The sequence below is a fragment of the Passer montanus genome, unplaced genomic scaffold, assembly GCF_014805655.1.
Source record: "Passer montanus isolate IOZ18808 unplaced genomic scaffold, ASM1480565v1 scaffold31, whole genome shotgun sequence".
Taxonomy (NCBI): Eukaryota; Metazoa; Chordata; class Aves; order Passeriformes; family Passeridae; genus Passer; species Passer montanus.
In genome coordinates, this window is record NW_024367819.1 from 6,628,564 (window position 1) to 6,645,849 (window position 17,286).

General features: G+C 38.6%; 1 protein-coding gene across 2 annotated transcripts in view; it reads right to left on the minus strand.

The window, feature by feature from the left end:
* Nucleotides 1–17,286, minus strand: part of TRIO (trio Rho guanine nucleotide exchange factor) — a 244,477-nt gene that overhangs the window by 10,299 nt on the left and 216,892 nt on the right. Inside the window, exons 38-51 of one of the 2 annotated variants that reach the window (XM_039714755.1) lie at nt 16,054–16,202; nt 15,210–15,276; nt 13,609–13,712; nt 12,953–13,022; nt 11,372–11,461; nt 10,629–10,721; nt 9,985–10,035; nt 9,692–9,769; nt 8,566–8,757; nt 7,438–7,615; nt 5,838–6,607; nt 1,428–1,675; nt 475–613; nt 85–112 (exon numbers count right to left, since the gene is read on the minus strand). In XM_039714755.1, the coding sequence (XP_039570689.1) occupies nt 85–112; nt 475–613; nt 1,428–1,675; nt 5,838–6,607; nt 7,438–7,615; nt 8,566–8,757; nt 9,692–9,769; nt 9,985–10,035; nt 10,629–10,721; nt 11,372–11,461; nt 12,953–13,022; nt 13,609–13,712; nt 15,210–15,276; nt 16,054–16,202 (2,257 nt within the window). Of the gene's footprint in view, nt 1–84; nt 113–474; nt 614–1,427; nt 1,676–5,837; nt 6,608–7,437; nt 7,616–8,565; nt 8,758–9,691; nt 9,770–9,984; nt 10,036–10,628; nt 10,722–11,371; nt 11,462–12,952; nt 13,023–13,608; nt 13,713–15,209; nt 15,277–16,053; nt 16,203–17,286 lie in introns of those variants that run through there. The other variant, XM_039714756.1, reaches the window with a different exon arrangement.

The window sequence follows — 17,286 nt, forward strand, 5'->3', positions numbered from 1 at the left end:
CAGTTCCTGACATAATTCATATCAAGCAAATAATGTTTTAATCAAACTTATTGACTGAAACTTTTAAAAATTAAAGCAACTTACCATCATAAATGTAATTAGGGTTGAGAAGCTGGAAAAGAGAAATTAAAGAATTAATGTCCTGATAATCTAATAATAACTTAAAAAATGGTAGAAAACCAAGCACAGAGATGGATCAAAGTTAGGTGTACCCACAAAATCCAAGAAACACCTGAATACCACAATTCCTGCACCACTCTATTCTTTTTGTGGTATCTTTTTTTTTTTTTTTTTTTTTTTTTTGTATGATGCTTTCAGGTTTGAAGGTTCTCACTTTCTGTTTTCAGATTTGGCAGAAACTGTTCGCTAAAGTCACTGCTGCCTTTGACTCCCTCCTGTGAAGTTCTGACTGAAGCTCCTTTTAAAGAAATCCCAACCCAACTTCTTTTGGAAACGACATCTTTGAACACTTACTTTTACAGAAACCTTGTTGGCAAGTCCTTCTCGGGATTTGCGATAACCATTTTCTAGCTTGCCTTCCCTTTTGCCGTCTTTATCTTTTTTCTCAGATTTCTTCCTTAATCGGAGTGCTGTGTGCCAAGACGTTGACTTCCTGAACACAGAACATGCAACTCTGATCAATTCTTTTCAACTCCCTGTTATGTCCTATATTATCCAGTTTCACATGGCATTGGAAAAGCATGTCAAAATGTTATTTCTATGTATTATAGTACAGTAAAATGAAATGCATTAAGTATTCCATAAAGGATGCCATCCTTGTCTAAAACTGTGAACAAGCTAGTGATGTACTCTGAAGTTCAGTATTCCTTGAAATCATTGCTTGAATGGTAAAACGTGAATACTATAGTTTCTATATGAAAATGCAAACTGTCAATCAAACCGAGCAACAAACAGTATGAAACCCATACCAAGTGCAGCCTTACAAAAGCTTTACACAAAATTCAAACTGAACTTTGATATAATTTCTTCCATCACAGAGACGAGAGAGCTGTTCCTAGCATAGAGTAATTTTAATAGGTCTGCGGCTTAAAGCACATATCTAGGAACTCTGAAATCTTGTTTTATTTGAACAAACATTCCCTGTTTTCCTAGACAAAGATGTCTAGACTGGCAACTCATTCTATTAAATAAACAAGTTAAAATAAATGATTTCTGCTCTTAGATAAGGCATTGTTTTCCCAGAAGACTAGGCTACTGAAACTCTTTAATAAAGAATATGTGCTTCTGGGATCTTTTTCACTAGCTTTATTTTGACGGTTGCTAAGGGACCTCTCTAGTACTTGTTCTGCTTGTTGTTCATTTATTTCTCCATGATCACATCAACTTTTGGCCTTAAAGGTTCAAAGTCTTCTCTAAATTGGAAGTTTTCTTCCTTCCTCCCCTTCTACACACACCCAGGCACTCACTTGATGGTTCCATCAGGGTTGTCAATGATGATTGCACTGGTATGCCCCAAGACATAGCCGGGAATCCAGCCCTCGGCTGCGGGGCACTGATCGGTGGCGGCTCTGAACACCAAAAACATGTTCTGTTGGTTGCTGGCTAGAATCTGCACGACCTCTCCTTGGTAGACATTTATCTCATCCTCCTTCACTGCCGTGTAATCGTGTGTCACCAGCATGGTGGAGATATTGCTACTGCTGCTACTTTCACTCTGCAAGCGTCAATCAGAAGCAGAGAGCAGGAGGAAAAAAAAAGAGAATCAAGTTTAAAACTCATGAAGAAGACAGGCTGTTCTTGGCCTGCTACATTACCTACCTAATCCACTTGGTTTAAACTGTAGTCAAAGAAAAGAGCAATGTTTTCTCTTTTACAGCTGCCTGTGTTGGTTTATCTTGTGCATTAGTCTGATATTTGAACATCTTTATGTAGTGCTGCTGCACAAATTTATACCCAATACAGTTACTCAGTATAATTTCCATTAACTACGAGTCAGTTTATTAATAAATCTCAACTTGTCTTCCTTTCAAGCTCAGACACTGAACCGTACATCTTTATCAGGCATCAAAACTATAGTACAAGCATGTAAGACAGTTTTTCATGGTCTTTTAAGTTCAGTTTCCAAATCATAGTCATTAGATAATAATAACTGGAAACTCCAACAATGAAAAATACATGTAGTCTTTCCTAGCACTACCTGTCAGAACTCAGACACTGCCCTTGTGCACACAAAACGTGACAAACTACAAAAGAACAAAACAGGGTTTTGAGAGCATCTCTCGAAACCACAAGACTTATCTCTGGTTGCATCTGTATGATCAGATTTATTATTTCAAATGCAGAGGATGAAGTAAATTACTGAAATAAGAAATTATTAATTTGACTGTCAAAATAGACCCACTAAACTGTAAGAATCCCTTCTAATTGATCAGTGACTAAGACAGCTGAATGTTTTTACCTGTTTATCATATACTTTCAACTACTCTTCATGATTTTGTTCATTTCCCCAGCAAGCATTTGTGAAAGCTAATTATGGCTGAGAAAGTGTACATTCAAAATCATATCACTTGCAGAACAAAAAGCCTACTCCTGATAACAAACCTATTGGAAATTATTTTTTAAAAGTAAGGCTTACTTTGTCCATTTGCATCTATTCCTTATATATGAGGTTTAATAAATGGAAGTGTGAAAACCATTATCAGATTACACAATCTACTCCCTTAGCAATTATTTATTTCTTGAAACATGTTAAAACCAAGGTGAATGGCCTACTAATGATGTGGCACAAAGTGTGTGTGTGTCTCTGTTTTGTCTCTGTTCTTACTTCAAATTGTTTCAGGTCACTCAGTGCCAGTGAGGGCTCAATGTGGCTCAGCAGAAGCTGAGCTGAAAGAAGGAAATGAGTATCCATGTCCTGAGTACTCCTACTGCTTATAGAGCAGAACCCCCTTAGTACCATCATGTGCTAGTAGCCTGTGGAAAACTCGGCATACAGGATTAAAACAGCAGCATTTTTCTTCCCCTCAAAACTGTCAAATATTTCTCAAATATTGAGGAGATGCAGAGGGGTTCAGTTAACAGCATGGTGCCCTGGGAGCCCTAAACACTGTGTTCTCTTGCAATCTGCTAAAGGCCTCAAACAAGTCACTCCATCCCTCTGTGCCTGTGCTTTCCTGAGGACTCTGGCTGAGAAACCAAGACATTTGGAATGGAACACTCTCAGATTACTAATTTCATAGCATGTTTAACACCCTGATGCTTGGAGTGCCAGTGACTCTGTACATTTTATTCTAGCTGGACTGTTATATTCAAATGAGTGACTCAAATCTTCTTTTTTTGCCACATTAGAATGATTAAACATATGCTACCTCAGTGAGAACGATCTCATTGTGGATTTTAACTCTACTAAAGGATATTTACATTAGTTTAAGATGCTGTCTTTCCAGTGGGAGAACTAATTTTTTCTCATTTAGAGGATGGTCTGCATGGCCTTTTGTATTAGTAAGACCTTTCTATGAGTCAGGCAAACTGGGAACAGCTGAATCAAAGAAATTAAGTCTCATTTTCAGTCATTATTTAAATTAGGATGACAACTTGCTACATTCTTTTACCTAGATGGAAAACTACTCTATTCAAAAAAGCAGCTTTTGTTGACTCATCCTGTTAGACTTACAGGGAAAGATGAAGGAAAGTTGCAATATCAACCTAAGCCTCAAACCTTACCCCACACACTATTCCTGAACACCCTGTTTCTTAGGATGCAGCAGAATTTGTGTAACTGCAAGACTGACCTTTCTATAACATAATGTTTCTTTCTGACATTTAAGTCTTGAAGGATCAAAATAAACTCTGAATATTTCTTATGTTAAACGGGGACAGTTAAATCTGTTAAATAAACAACTGTCTGGTAACTACTAAGTGACAAATGTTCCTGAGAATGTGTTTATACCAGAATTCATTCTCACCACAGAGAATTAGCCTTTCCTTTTGCCTTCCAAGGAAGTAATTATTCTTGCACAGTAATGTTTTCTTACTGAAAGTACTTCTGGTCATCACTGACCTCAACTATGGATTAGAGGAGGATCTACAAACAAAATATAAAAAGTTCCTCCCATATTCCTCAACTAGCAAAACTTACTCTTTTTGTTCTTAGAAGTAATTTTTCCTTAAGTAATCGACCATAGCCATATGTGCATGTGTATATACATACAAAAATAGTTAAATCAAAATAAACCTTCACAACCCATCTTCTCCAACTTGTTCAATGTGGTGTGGAATCCTGATGATTGGTCTAGAAATGAGGTTATAAATGAGGACTTATGGCCCATCTCAATTACCAAATAAAAGAGTTATATAGCTGTAAACACAGAGCTGTGAAGCAGAACACATGCATTCCAACATTATATTTTACAGTGAGATAAAAACAAGCAATGGTGTCTTTGCTGAGATAGTATCAAAATCCAAATGTTTTGGAAACTCAGTGCCATCCCATCTTTCTCCTCTTTTCTTTATGCAGCAACCTGAATTAGTATTGTGCAAGTACCATCATCTTAATTCATATACTATGCAGTAAATGCAAAATACTCAAATTACCCTAGATTTTGCATTACATTACATCACATCACATTTTGCTAGACTGAAGATAAACACAAGACAGCTAAATAAAAAAAAAGCTGAAGGAAGATCAGGATAAAATTACAAAACATGCAAAGCATTAATTTTTTTTTATTCTGAAGCTATTATAAAAGTAAGTATAAGAACTAAGAAATCAAGAAAGCTTTGTGTGTTAAACAGTTCTATAAGGAAACACATGCATTTAAAAAAGGTCCAGCAAGTTAGGTGATTTGCAAAACTGGTATTGTATACCATTTATGAGAGAGTAGAAAAACAAACATTCATGAACACAATGCTTAGTGAGAGAAAAATCAAATGTGAGTTTGAAAAGAAAGGCACCATAACCTGCCTACTGCCTCCATGGCAAATGCCTCAACAGTTCTGCTTTATATGTGCACGTGCCCCAGTGCTGGCTGTGTTGCTTTCCTGGTGGATGTTATTAGGGATAACGTAGATTCTGTTGACAGCCTGGATTTCTGCACAAACACACCAAGTGCACACTAAGAGGCTGAATCTCCAGAAAACCAAAACCAGTTCTTCTTGCAAAGGAGAAAAGACAAGTGGAGCGGGTAATCGTTTCGGTTGTAGTAGAAGTAGGATTATTGTTGCTAGATTTTGTTGGCCTATTTTGAGTGGATTGCAGAAAGGTTCCTTGATCAAACACAGGATTTTAAAAAAGATTGATGTATAACAACTAAGGCTGAAAGGAGGTGGGTGGGGGGGAATACATTAATAAAAAAATAAAACTCAAGCAGCCCAAGGAACGTAGATGTCTCCACGAAGTTAAAACTCAACAGGACAATGGTGGGAAATCTGTGTGTGGAAGGGAAAAAAGCCCCAAGGCAATCTGCCAAAATCCTTAAGTCAGATTTAAGTGCTGGCACAATGCATACCCCAAGGTGCTCTGGCTGCCACGCTTCAGCATGTTAATAATGTGCCTTCAAATTAGAGACGAAAAAAGCAAGGACAGCAAGTTAGTAGGTATCAGCCTAGTGATCTATGTTTTCAGCAGAGGCAGAAATCGCATCTAATGTTAGCAGCTGCTTTTGTGTCTGTATACATAGCTATGTCTGCATGTATACACACACACAGGTAGACACTCTTGGATTTTTAATGCGCAGAAGATACCGGAACAGTTGATTATTTCAGAGCAGTGCAGCACCGGAGAGCCAGAAGTTAGTACGGAGAATGATGGCAACGCACAGAAAAGGAGCATGGAAGGTTTTAGAAGAGCTCGCAGGACAGAGGTGCTCCGCTCTTACCCCATTACTCTGGGTGGAGTGAACTGACTGCTCGCTGGTCGAGGAGCATGTGCTCATGCGGTCTGTGTCCTTGCTGTGTGAAGAGTGGCGGTGGACCTGCCGCTGCAGGGAGTCACTGTCCCCAGGGAAAGTGAAGGAGCCAGGGCGGCTGGCAGGGGATGCTGGGATGGAACTCCAAAAGGAGCCCTTCTGCAGGGGGCTGCTGGGTGGAAAGGTTTCCTTGCCAAAAGGAGAAGGGAAAGTCGTGGACAGAGGAGAGTTCATTGGAGAGATGGCTCCTGGCCTTGGCTTCCCAAGCGTCAGTGATCCTATGCTGTTTCTTGTTCGACTGTCCTCTGAGATTCCACGTGAGTCTTTCTGGGCTCCATCAGCTGAGCCAGAAATGTTTCCTGCTGTCTTCCTGGGACTTTCAATAACTTTCATCTTGGGAATCTGTTCAGCTTCTCTCTGAGGACCATCCAGCTCTGCACTGGGAGGGTGCCTGTCTGGCTGGCTCAGGCCAGCTTCTAAAGAGGTGTTGTAGTGTGGCAGGGAGTGATTGTGAATGGACATACCTGACATCTTGTCTGCCTCTGCTTGGGCCGAGGCTGCAGAGGAGACCAGGACTGGGGAATGGTGTCTGACAGGCTGGGGGATCCGGGATGGCCGGCTACGGCTGGAGCTGGGGATGCCACTACAGCTGCTGGGGCCGCCGCTGTTACCGCTGCTGCTCCCGCCGCCGCCTCCACCACTGCTGTGGTTCCTCTGGTACTCGATCGGGGACGTCAAGGCTGCAGCGGGGGCGAGGGGGGAGGCGGTCAGGGGAAAGGGGGCAGGAAAGGGAACAGGAACAGTTTAAAACAGATATGTCTACTGGCAAAAAGGGGAGTGCTGTTCAAATAAATTTCCTTAGCAGTGGAAAGATGCCACAGACTTCAAGTCACTTTTCTGTATCTAACCTTCATGATCTGCTGCATCTACCTATATTAAAGACTAAAAATCTGAAACTAAGAAGATGTTTTCCTCTAGGATCACACTGTCAGCCAGCAGCCAAGTTGGGGAAAAACAGGTGTCACTCCACATTCTCTGCTTGTTGTTACTCATTACAACCGTTTAAAAAAATCTAGGCTGGGACAACAACTGATGGTTATAAAAATAGAGCAAGAATCTTTTAGTGTCACAGAGGACAATACCACCTTCTACTTTTCTCCTGCAGAATCTGAATGTTGCTGCCACAATAAGATGCAACAACAATGGCCACCAAAATAACAGAAGCAAAACATATTCTGAATAGATGGTTAAAATTCCACTTGGGTTTAGCCTTTAAAGGCTTGCAGTTGCTTAAAAGGGGTACACAAGCTCTCAATGGATGGCACCTATCTTGATTCACTCCTACAAAACATTTGGAAAATTTCACCAAGAGAACACCATGTAAATTCAGACTACCACTCTTATAATAAATGCAAGCATCTGTTCTGAAGCAGAAATGAGGCACATATCACCCAACTGTTCTGTATTAGCTCAGGAGAAAGGCAACTTGCAAAACATTTCAAAGCCAAGAAAAAAGAGATGAGAGAAAAGTCATCCAATTACGAACTTCCAGTAAAAGAAAATAATTTACCATTTAAAAAGTTGCGCTGGTTTTCCAAAATTTGGTTAATTTCATGGATCCATAACTGGCGGACTCCCGGACTGGCAGAATGCAAAATAAAGGTCTCCGTGACATCGCCCGTTCTTGATGTTAGTGCAAATTTACATGGATCGCTGTCCACATTTTCCTCCAGAGAAAGGCAACTCACCTTCATGAAAAAAAACAACATGTATTTTATGGGAAACATATCTTTAAAATCTCTTTCTTAGGAGTTCAGAGTCAGATCTTCAAATGACAACTACACGTTCCTGTAGTAAGATAATACCATAAAATGAAGTTATTTAATTCCAGTAAACAAAGAATTAGTGTACAGCTAACTAACACACTATGCTGGAACAATCTCCAGCAGGTCAGCATGGTCCAATGTTCTCCATCCCTCACTTTCCTTTCAGATTAGTTAAAATGCTGAGCCTGCTATGGAGCTCTCTCTACCACTGGCCCCCAGTAAAGGCTTCAGCTGCACATACAGCAATGCCTTGTACCTGTATATATATATATATATATACACCTGTATATATATATATTACAGCTCTTCAGCCAGGGCTATAAACAGGTTCAGGTGGCAGGCAGAGCACCAAGGTGAATTAGGGGAAGCAGAGTCCACCCAAAACACTTCATGAGTGCTGCTGAGTTCTAATATTATTAGTTTTTTTTCAGGAAAATCTTGAAGTGGGGAAACACTTATTTTGTTTGAGGAATACCTACAAAGGTCACACTACTTGCAAATATTATCTATATATTTGGGTATCAGAAAGGATACAAAAAGAGTTATTATCTCTACTTGCAATGACTTTGCAATGTGGTGTACACACAGCACAGAGCTGAAAACTCTGTGAATACCTGTTCAGCACTTTGTTCAGAAGTCCTGCTTTGATATGCTTCATGCAGGAGGCATCAGAGTACTGGGATCCAAAGATCTCCACTTAACATTGAAGTGAGCACAAATTTGGTAGGAAGTAATTTCAGGAAATGACTGACACCTCATTGTGCTCTATGGCTGCACACCTAGCTGTCACTGGTGACTGCCCACAGAATGAGAAACTGTTACCTTAGCAGAGTTTGTGCAGGGGACACAAAAGACTCACACACAACAGTTACCTTGATACTGTTTTTAAACAAGAATCCGGGCATGGAGAAACCTTTCTTTTTATCTAGCAGCTCACTGAAAATGACAATCTGCTCAAACAGGAAGACCCGTCTTTCCTTGCAGCGTGGCAGAAGTCCTGCATCCTGGTCTGTAACCAAGAATGTGTCCTGGAGCAGGAGCTTACCCTGGGCTACAATTTTACCCTAAACAGAGAGGCAAGAAAAAACACATTTAGTGAAGTTCTTTGTTTCTTTCCCCAATCAACCTTTTTGAGCACATGTTCATGACAAATAGCTTTGTGTATTTCCCACCTTCCAACTGTTATTGACCACTATATATTCACTTCTCCTCCTATACACAAGATATTCTTGTGCTCTTTCTCAAAAAACCACAAACATCAAAAACAAAACAGAACCACACACACAAAAAAAAAAAAAGCCCAAACCAAATCAAAACCAACCAACCAAAAAACCCCCAAACCAACCAAAACAAAAAACCCCAGACCAAATCCCAAAAATCCACACCACCCTTCTCAATTCATCCTGCATTTTGAGGCTTGGAACAGTAAGGCTTTCATTTCTCTATTCTGAATAACTCCAACAATTACTCATATAATCTTCCAGGGTGCTGAGTAGGGGCAGATTTTGAGTTCATGTCTGCATCACAGAATATAAAAATTTTGCAAGTAGAACATGTGACTGTGGCCTGACTGATGCATCCCACTTCAGCATCCAATTTCCATCCCTTCTAGACTTAGCAAAACAAGGAGGGCTACAGCTGCCTCAAGTACATGATGGACCTTATTGTCTCCTCCTTTGTCTGCACTACTGAAGTCAGGTCTGCTCACCTGCTGATAACTAATTATTTCAGTGTGTTGCAATCGTTTAGCTAACAAGGGAACTGTAGTAAGACTGGCCCTTTCTTGATTTTGCAGTTTATCTGGTGTGACTGATACAGCAGGTAATGTTTCCCAGGAAAAAGTCCTTGGCAGGGCTAAGACTTGATTTTTCATTTACTGCATTTTGCACCAGTTAACCATACAGTGAAGAAGCACTGTACACATTTCTCCCCACAATATTAATGATTAATTTCTAGAGAACCTGACAAAATCTCTAAGCAAAACTCCAGCCAACTTACATCAAATCCTTGCAGGCGGCCAACATTCATCATGTCATTACACCGTTTTGGTACTATACACATGACCTCTACAGCTTTCTGTTCAAGACAAATAAAAAGTCAAAGCTTTATTTTCCAAATGAGTTAGCAGCATAAAATTTTATTTAATACGGTTGCTTTAGAACAGAAATGCAAGAAGTAAACACTTATAATCACTTTCTCAGGAAGATCAGAAACGGAAAATGACTCTGCCGGAACAAAAGAAGTTCTGAGTTAAAAGAATTCCTATCACTAAGAGAAAATGTCTCAAGTACCTCTAGTTCTGTTGTGTCAAGATTAGCCTTTTTAGAATACTTGAGGAAGTCCTGAAAAAGAAAAAAAAAATCAAGTAATATTTTTTTTCTCATTAATCATCAACAAGAAATCTTAGAAAATCTGAATTTGATATTCTCTGTCAAAATATGACAGACTGCAGAAGAACCATTTGGATGTAACTCATACAAAAACATATGCTAAGGCAATGACCTCTGTGCTACACAGGGTTGCTCTTCAGTGAACACTTATGTGATATTAAAATGATTGCAGGTGTAGCTGGAAAAGCTGTGATGAGTCCCAACAACTTGTATCACATTTACATCTGAAAACAGTTCAGAGTTCCTTCTCCCATTCCTATGACACTGGTACAAATTTTAAACATTTCCATGGCCTAAACATTTGGTCTTTAACTGTTAAAAGAAAAAAAAACAAATTTCTGCCCAAGCCATCTACTGCAATTTCTGTAACTACCTGAATGTGCTCAGAAAACAATCACATGACATTGCTTACAAAGCTGGGTTCTGTTAGGGAAAGGGGTGGGAAAAACATCAGCATTAAAATTTTCTTAAAAAAGAAAACCTATCTGTTAACACATCTATAACATATCTATTAACACAACTCATTCATCTCAACATCGCTTTACCTTTAGTAACAGCTGGTATTTCATAATTCTCTGCACAGGTTTTATTAGCAAGTCTGTGAGCTGAAGTCTGTGGCCCAGGCGTTGCTTTAGATCCTGAAAGTTGTAAAACAAACATTTTTGTTTGGTTGGTTAGAAAGACCTTTGTTTTGTTGAGTTAGAAACACAGCATATGTATCAATATATGGAGATAAATATATATCTTAGAAACCAAGGTTATATCAGAATTGTTATCACATCAGAAATTGGCAAAAGTCAGAAAATAATCTCATTTCAGTTAGCAAAAGCTAATGACTTTTGCTCCTAAGCTAATCTCTTTTTTGCTTCACCTAATCACTGTTGCTCCCAAGGTATTCCCTTCTGCAAGCATCTTTCACTTCTTTCTTGACAAGGCTTCAGAGTGAACTGTAATTTTTCAGTCACAGGCTGTATACAGCCCATTTTCAAAAGTGATCTCTGCTTATCCAGAACTGCTATTTATTGCTATAAAAAATGCACTGGTAACTGCCTGGGCTAAGGCTACTAAGGCTAAGACTCTACCGATTAATCACTATCTTATACCAAATCTTTAGTTTTCATCTCTAGGCGTCTGTATCCGATTTGAGAAATCAGAACAGAAATGGCAAAAAATTGCAATTTAAAACATTAACAACAATATCTGCTGCATTTTTTTGGTTTTTTTTTTTCTGGTTTGACCAACAGATTTGATAATCCTTCACCTCACATATCCCCTCTCACGAACTTACCTCAAAAAATGTATCAATGTATTCTGAGACAATGTGCTCAGACTTTGGTTTGTTTTGGCAGTAAACTATGTACATGTGCAACCTTCTCTCCTAGAGGAACAAAGACACAAAATGATACATCAATATCAAGAAAAACACATGCCAGATTAAAATGGAGTATTATTTTAAGAAGTATGGCAGTTCATATGTATGCACTTAAAAAGACCCCTTAAAGGAAAAGAAGCAGTTACATATGCAGAAATTACAGACCTGAAAACACATTTATTTGGGAACATCGTTATGATTTCAGAAAGGCAACACAAGTGAAAAAAAATTCCCACAGCTATAAATCCTCCTGAATGATAGGTGTTCAGAGATGATAACTCAGCAGGTCCCACAATAAAGTTAAGCATGAAAATAGTTCTATTTTTCTTTCACCAAGAGCCATGGAAAGTTCGACAAGATGACCCCACAGTGATCCCTTCCAACCTTACCCATTCCATCATTCTGTAATGGAGCCTTTGAAAGACAGTATTTTTTATTCTCTTTTAATAATGTGATTTTTATTGAAATTTATTAGAATAATTACCTCCTCCTGTTTACATGTACAGAACAGTTAGGAGAAAACTTTCATGTCTTTTATTTATTATTGGCTGTCCTACTGGAGTTTGGATGGGGATGTAGGTGATGAAGCCTGGATATGGAGGCACTGGCATTTTTTAACTCTGATCCTTTATCTTGTGCATGTGCTTTTAACACCAAAGCAACAGCAAAAGAGAGAGGAAATAACCTATGCCTTTAAGATTTATTCTTGATTACTGACATCTCTGTTTAAGAAATACAGACATACCTACTCCAAAATCTTTCCTATCATGTTGCTAGGATTTGTTTGGGGTTAGAGGCTTTGCTTCCCAGAGACTTACAGAGTACTGACCAGCGAAGATAAATGGCAAGAAAGAAATGAAAAAATAAGATGGAGATTGGAAAGGACACAGGACACAGATTAAGAACAGGAACTGAATCATTGTGTTCTAGCTGATAGGGTTTTGCTAGAGGATGCTGGAATAGCATCACAGCTTGCCTTTCCATCTGTAGTGGTAAAGGTGCCTTTTAAAGACAACTCAATTACAAATAATACCAGGAGAAAGTAAAACAGCAATCAGAAACAGGGAGAGCTACTTCCTACAGGTTTCTCACTTTGCCAGCAACAAATTCTCAGAAGGGGAAAGGATACAGAACTAGAACACACTCAAACCGGAAGAAGAATGAGGCTCTTTCCTATTTTTATTTCTCATATTCCATGCTATTGCATGGATACCTGGGATTAGAAGGCTGGTGTCATATGAAATGATGATTCCTTTGCACTGAAGTGTAACTGAATAGAGAAAAGGGGCCCACATTCATGTTCCCTCTCCACAGGAAGGTACTGGGGACAAAGACTAGCACATTTACTTCTTTTATTTATCGGCTCTTAAAAGTTATCTCTCCACCTCTTACAAGTGAAGAACATTGTACAGCACTTTCTTAACTGTGCTGTACTTAACAGTCAATCATGTTGGTCAACAGCAGCAATAGTTTGCCAAAAAAGACATTTGTACTTACATGTTTAACAAACAGGGATCCCAGCTTTTCTGGATCTTCAAGGCACTTCTCCAACTCTCCTAAAAAGAAGCTGAACATAAACAGAATAAACAGTGTTTTTTCTGACATCACACATTATAGAAACAGGTCTTACTGCAAGGCAAGACACTTTTGTGTCCCCTATCAGCAGCATTGGATATTAATGTATGTCCAAACTGACAAAGGTAACAGTGTAACATTTCAACACAGCTTTTTAAAAGGACATGCTGAATCCATGCCAAGATGAATAAAAACACCTGGCATTCACTAATACAATTATTAAATTTCATATATATTGATTGAAAACTTTCCCCTTCCTAATCTGAATGCTTGAGATGCTAACGTTGCCCTGCTAACCACACCTAACAAATTCTTATGACTGTATTGTTAAAGAGAAAGCAATGCATAAAGTTCTGTCAATATTAGAGATCCTCAGCTGAAGTACTTGCTATATATATATAAAAAATATATATACACAGGCATCTTTCTTTAAAGCAAATCTTCACACCAACATTTGTAAGCCGAAGTTACATTTTCTACAACTCAAAGCACAAAACCAACTGCATTTGCCTTGTATCTGAATATCTGAGGAAATAATTCCTAAACTCGATCTAATATTTTTAAGGTACAATACGTACTCTCTGTGCCAGTCATAAATCTGGTGAATGTTTCCAAATACAATCTTGTCTTTGCCTTTCATATCATCAGGTACACCATCTTCCTTCATAAGTGCCATATAACCCTGCAACAGTCCAAGTGAAATTCATTGTGAACATTCTTACTTAAAAAAAAGTCAGTTGTCTTCTAGTCCCCCTTTTCCCAGACGATATCCAATGGCAACAACTGTTTGGGACACAAATTCAAACCAGAAAGCACAACATAAAGCACAGACAGAAAGTATCACAAATTGAGGTGAGGCTGTCTACACAACAGTGCTAGAAAAATTAATTCACTGTCTAATTTAGCCCTTGTGAACAGGATCAGAGCATGAAGGAGGGAAACTTCCACAGCCTTTCTCCTTACTGCCTGAAGTGTAAGAGCCACTGAAGTGGCTTCTGTGCTGCTTTGCTTTGTGTCTCTTATTTCACTAACCCCACACCAAACTGCACTGAGGAGGAAACTGCCCATGGGAATGCACTCCATGCACTACTGCTAGCAGTATGAGCAAACCAAACACAAAAAAATTAAAAATAAACTCTGTTAGCAAGCTTTCTTGCTGCAATAAAGTTCCTTTTACATTTTCCCATAGTCCCATCTTAGTTTTGGTGTCTACACAGCTGTCTCACTGAGCAATTCTACCATATAGTTAAATTGGGATTGTTTTCAATTTTGTAATATTCATGTAACTCTATTTCTACTTCTCCCCCCCCCCAGTAGTTCTATTCCTCAATAGCCAGGCCTGGATTTGGTTTGCCAAGTGTATGTTTTGATGTCCAGCATCTTCACCAGAAATTATGTTGTTATTATTTACAAAAGCACATCTATTCAGACTCCTAATGCACCCTTTAAATACTGTAAAAACACTATCACAATGCTGATTGTTCTTTCCCTCCCTGCCTCCAAAATAGAGTTTAAGAATTAAACTTTATTAGGCTAAAATTCATTGTCATGCTCATTCTTTCTACTCTTCCAAATGCATTTTGTTGGTAGCTGAAGACTGAGGGGAGATCTGTGATGTCATCTCATTTTACAGCAGGGGAAGCTAGGAAGTCTAAGAGAAGCCTAGTGGTAGGAGAGGAAGGAGGACCTTCCAAGTCTTGATAGCTGCTCCGTACCTCTGCTGAGGTACATTTTTTTTTTTTTTAATTTATATGTGCTAAATAAACCCACAAGTATTGATAGCCGCTCTGTATGCTGAGGTACAATTTTTGTTTTTAAATTTATATGTGCTAAATAAAGCCACTGTCTACTAGCACAACATCAGGCCAGAGGTAATAAACCCACTGTCTACTAGCACAACATCAGGCCAGAGGTAGGAATTAAAAAAAAAAAAAAGACAAAGAACTACACTCCTTAAAAGAACAAGGTGAACACAGTAACAGAAAAAAGGAGTAAAATGTGATATAGCATTTTTATACATTAAAAGCTTACAGAAGGGAAAACTCAGAATGTAACCTTTCACGTTTTTAGTCTCTTCCTGTGTATCATTTTGAAAAACATAGTGAGGCTCAAGCTACATAGCTGGTTAGTAATACATTTAAAAAAAAATAAGAAATGAAGAGAATTAAAAGCATCATACCTCAACTACGTAGCCCAGATCTCGCACATAATCTCGCTCTGTCTCCACTAATTCCTGTAAGACATAGCTACAGTGGAAGGAAGGTGAACAAATATTAAAAAATGAAACAGATTTTTCAAGAGGATTAATGGCATATGATTTTTTTGACATTTGCAGTCACATATGTTTGATAGAACTGAAATGGAAGAATTAATGTACACTGGTTGTTAGCAAGATACTGCTTTGACTTTGAAACTGGACAAGGCTTGCTTCTGTTTATCCAAAATCAGATGTTTTCTTAAACATGACATTAAAATTAAACATTTAACTATTGTTTAAAATAAAATGCTATTATGTCTCTGGTCTGGAGACTCTTAGCTATACGGACAGTTATTTCCACACACAAGTTTAAAAAATTTGAAACCAGGCATGTTTTTATTCTACCATGGTAACAGTTTACTACTACATAGAGAAATGAAGCATGGGTTGGAATAGAATGAGGGGAATGACCACTTTTTTCAAGCCTAATAGACCTTTGGACATTTAAAGATCAGAATCTTCCCAAATAAATGACAGTGAAATGCAGCACAAGTCAAACACAGGTATGACTAGAATTAAAAATCACAGATTGAATGTCATGGAGAAATGTGACCACATGCTTGACATCTAATACAAGTCCTCCCATTTTCAGACTAACAGCTTCTGCTGCCAGGTCAAAATAAGCTTGTTAAAAAAAAAAAAATAAAGGAAATTGTAATGCCAGTTCAAAATAAGCCTGTTAAAAAAAAAAGGAAATTGTAAAAAACGGGTCTTACTGTCGTCTTTTTAAGGAGCTGGATTTCCTTTCCTCCAAAACTGGTCTTACTGTCGTCTTTTTAAGGAGCTGGATTTCCTTTCCTCCATCTCATCTATGGGTGACGAGGAGGATAGAAGGGAATTATCTGAAGGGTTGAAGGATGGACTGCTGCTGTCACCTTGATCTACCAACAAGGAACTTGGACGGTCCTCCAGAGCCTGAGAAGGTATTCAAGACAGTCAGCAACAATGGTTTATTTCACCTTTATTCACATTCACAGAGACATTATAAGCTGCTGTACAGCAATCTATGGGAGATCAATTACTTTTATGTATCGTGGCAAAGCAAGTCACAAGCCTCCAGGAAACCAGGCAACAACATGGCTTTCCATGACAACTGAGCCTTTGAAGCACATTGGAGAAGCACATTTGAGATGACAGTCTTTCCTTCACAGGAAAATAAAGGAGCTGAACTGGTTTGAGCAGCAGTGGCTAAAAGTTGGACTCTCCTGTTCAGGACGCAAGCACTTCTATGGTGGGAGCGGCACAAATGTGTCCGCATGGCCAGGGATTAAATTATATTTGTCATATTTGACTTCTGGCATATACAAGTTACTTTCAACAATAAATACGACATCTTTAAAGGATATTTTTATGATGTTACATTTTTAACTCAAGAGAAGTGGTGTTCTCTGTCAGACGTTTTGGTTATCTTAATAAAAAGCCAAAGTAGCATCTCAGTGAAGGAAATAATGACTTCTACACTGACAATGTTGTTTATGAGCTTGTTCAGATCGTAGAAAAAAGTCCCTGTATCCTCTTCTAGATACACTATCTCCCTTGCATGGACTCCACAGTGTTCTGTTTGTATAAAAGATGAAGAAGCAATAGGAGGAAATAATATGAATATCTTCTATAAAGTATTCATTGGATTTCTTTAATTCAAGCCCATCATCTTGGATCAAGCCACAGCTATGTTTCACATTTTCCCTGCATGTGATACAGCCTTATTGAAAGACACATTTACTTCACCAGGGTGGGGTTCAGCTATAATCTATTTTCTTTCCTCACAAAAAGTAAAAACCAATAATGATATGACTAGCCCAAAACCCAGGGGAAGCTGAACTTTGGCTAAAACTGTGAAATGAGAACATCTCCCACATGGACTTCATGCATGGATCATTAAGTTATATCCACTGCTAGGCAGCCTGAAAGACACACGGACTACCAAACTTTCCATTTACAAAAGACTGTTGAATTTTGCCACAGATTACTTTGTATTCACCCTGCTGGTGTAAGAGAA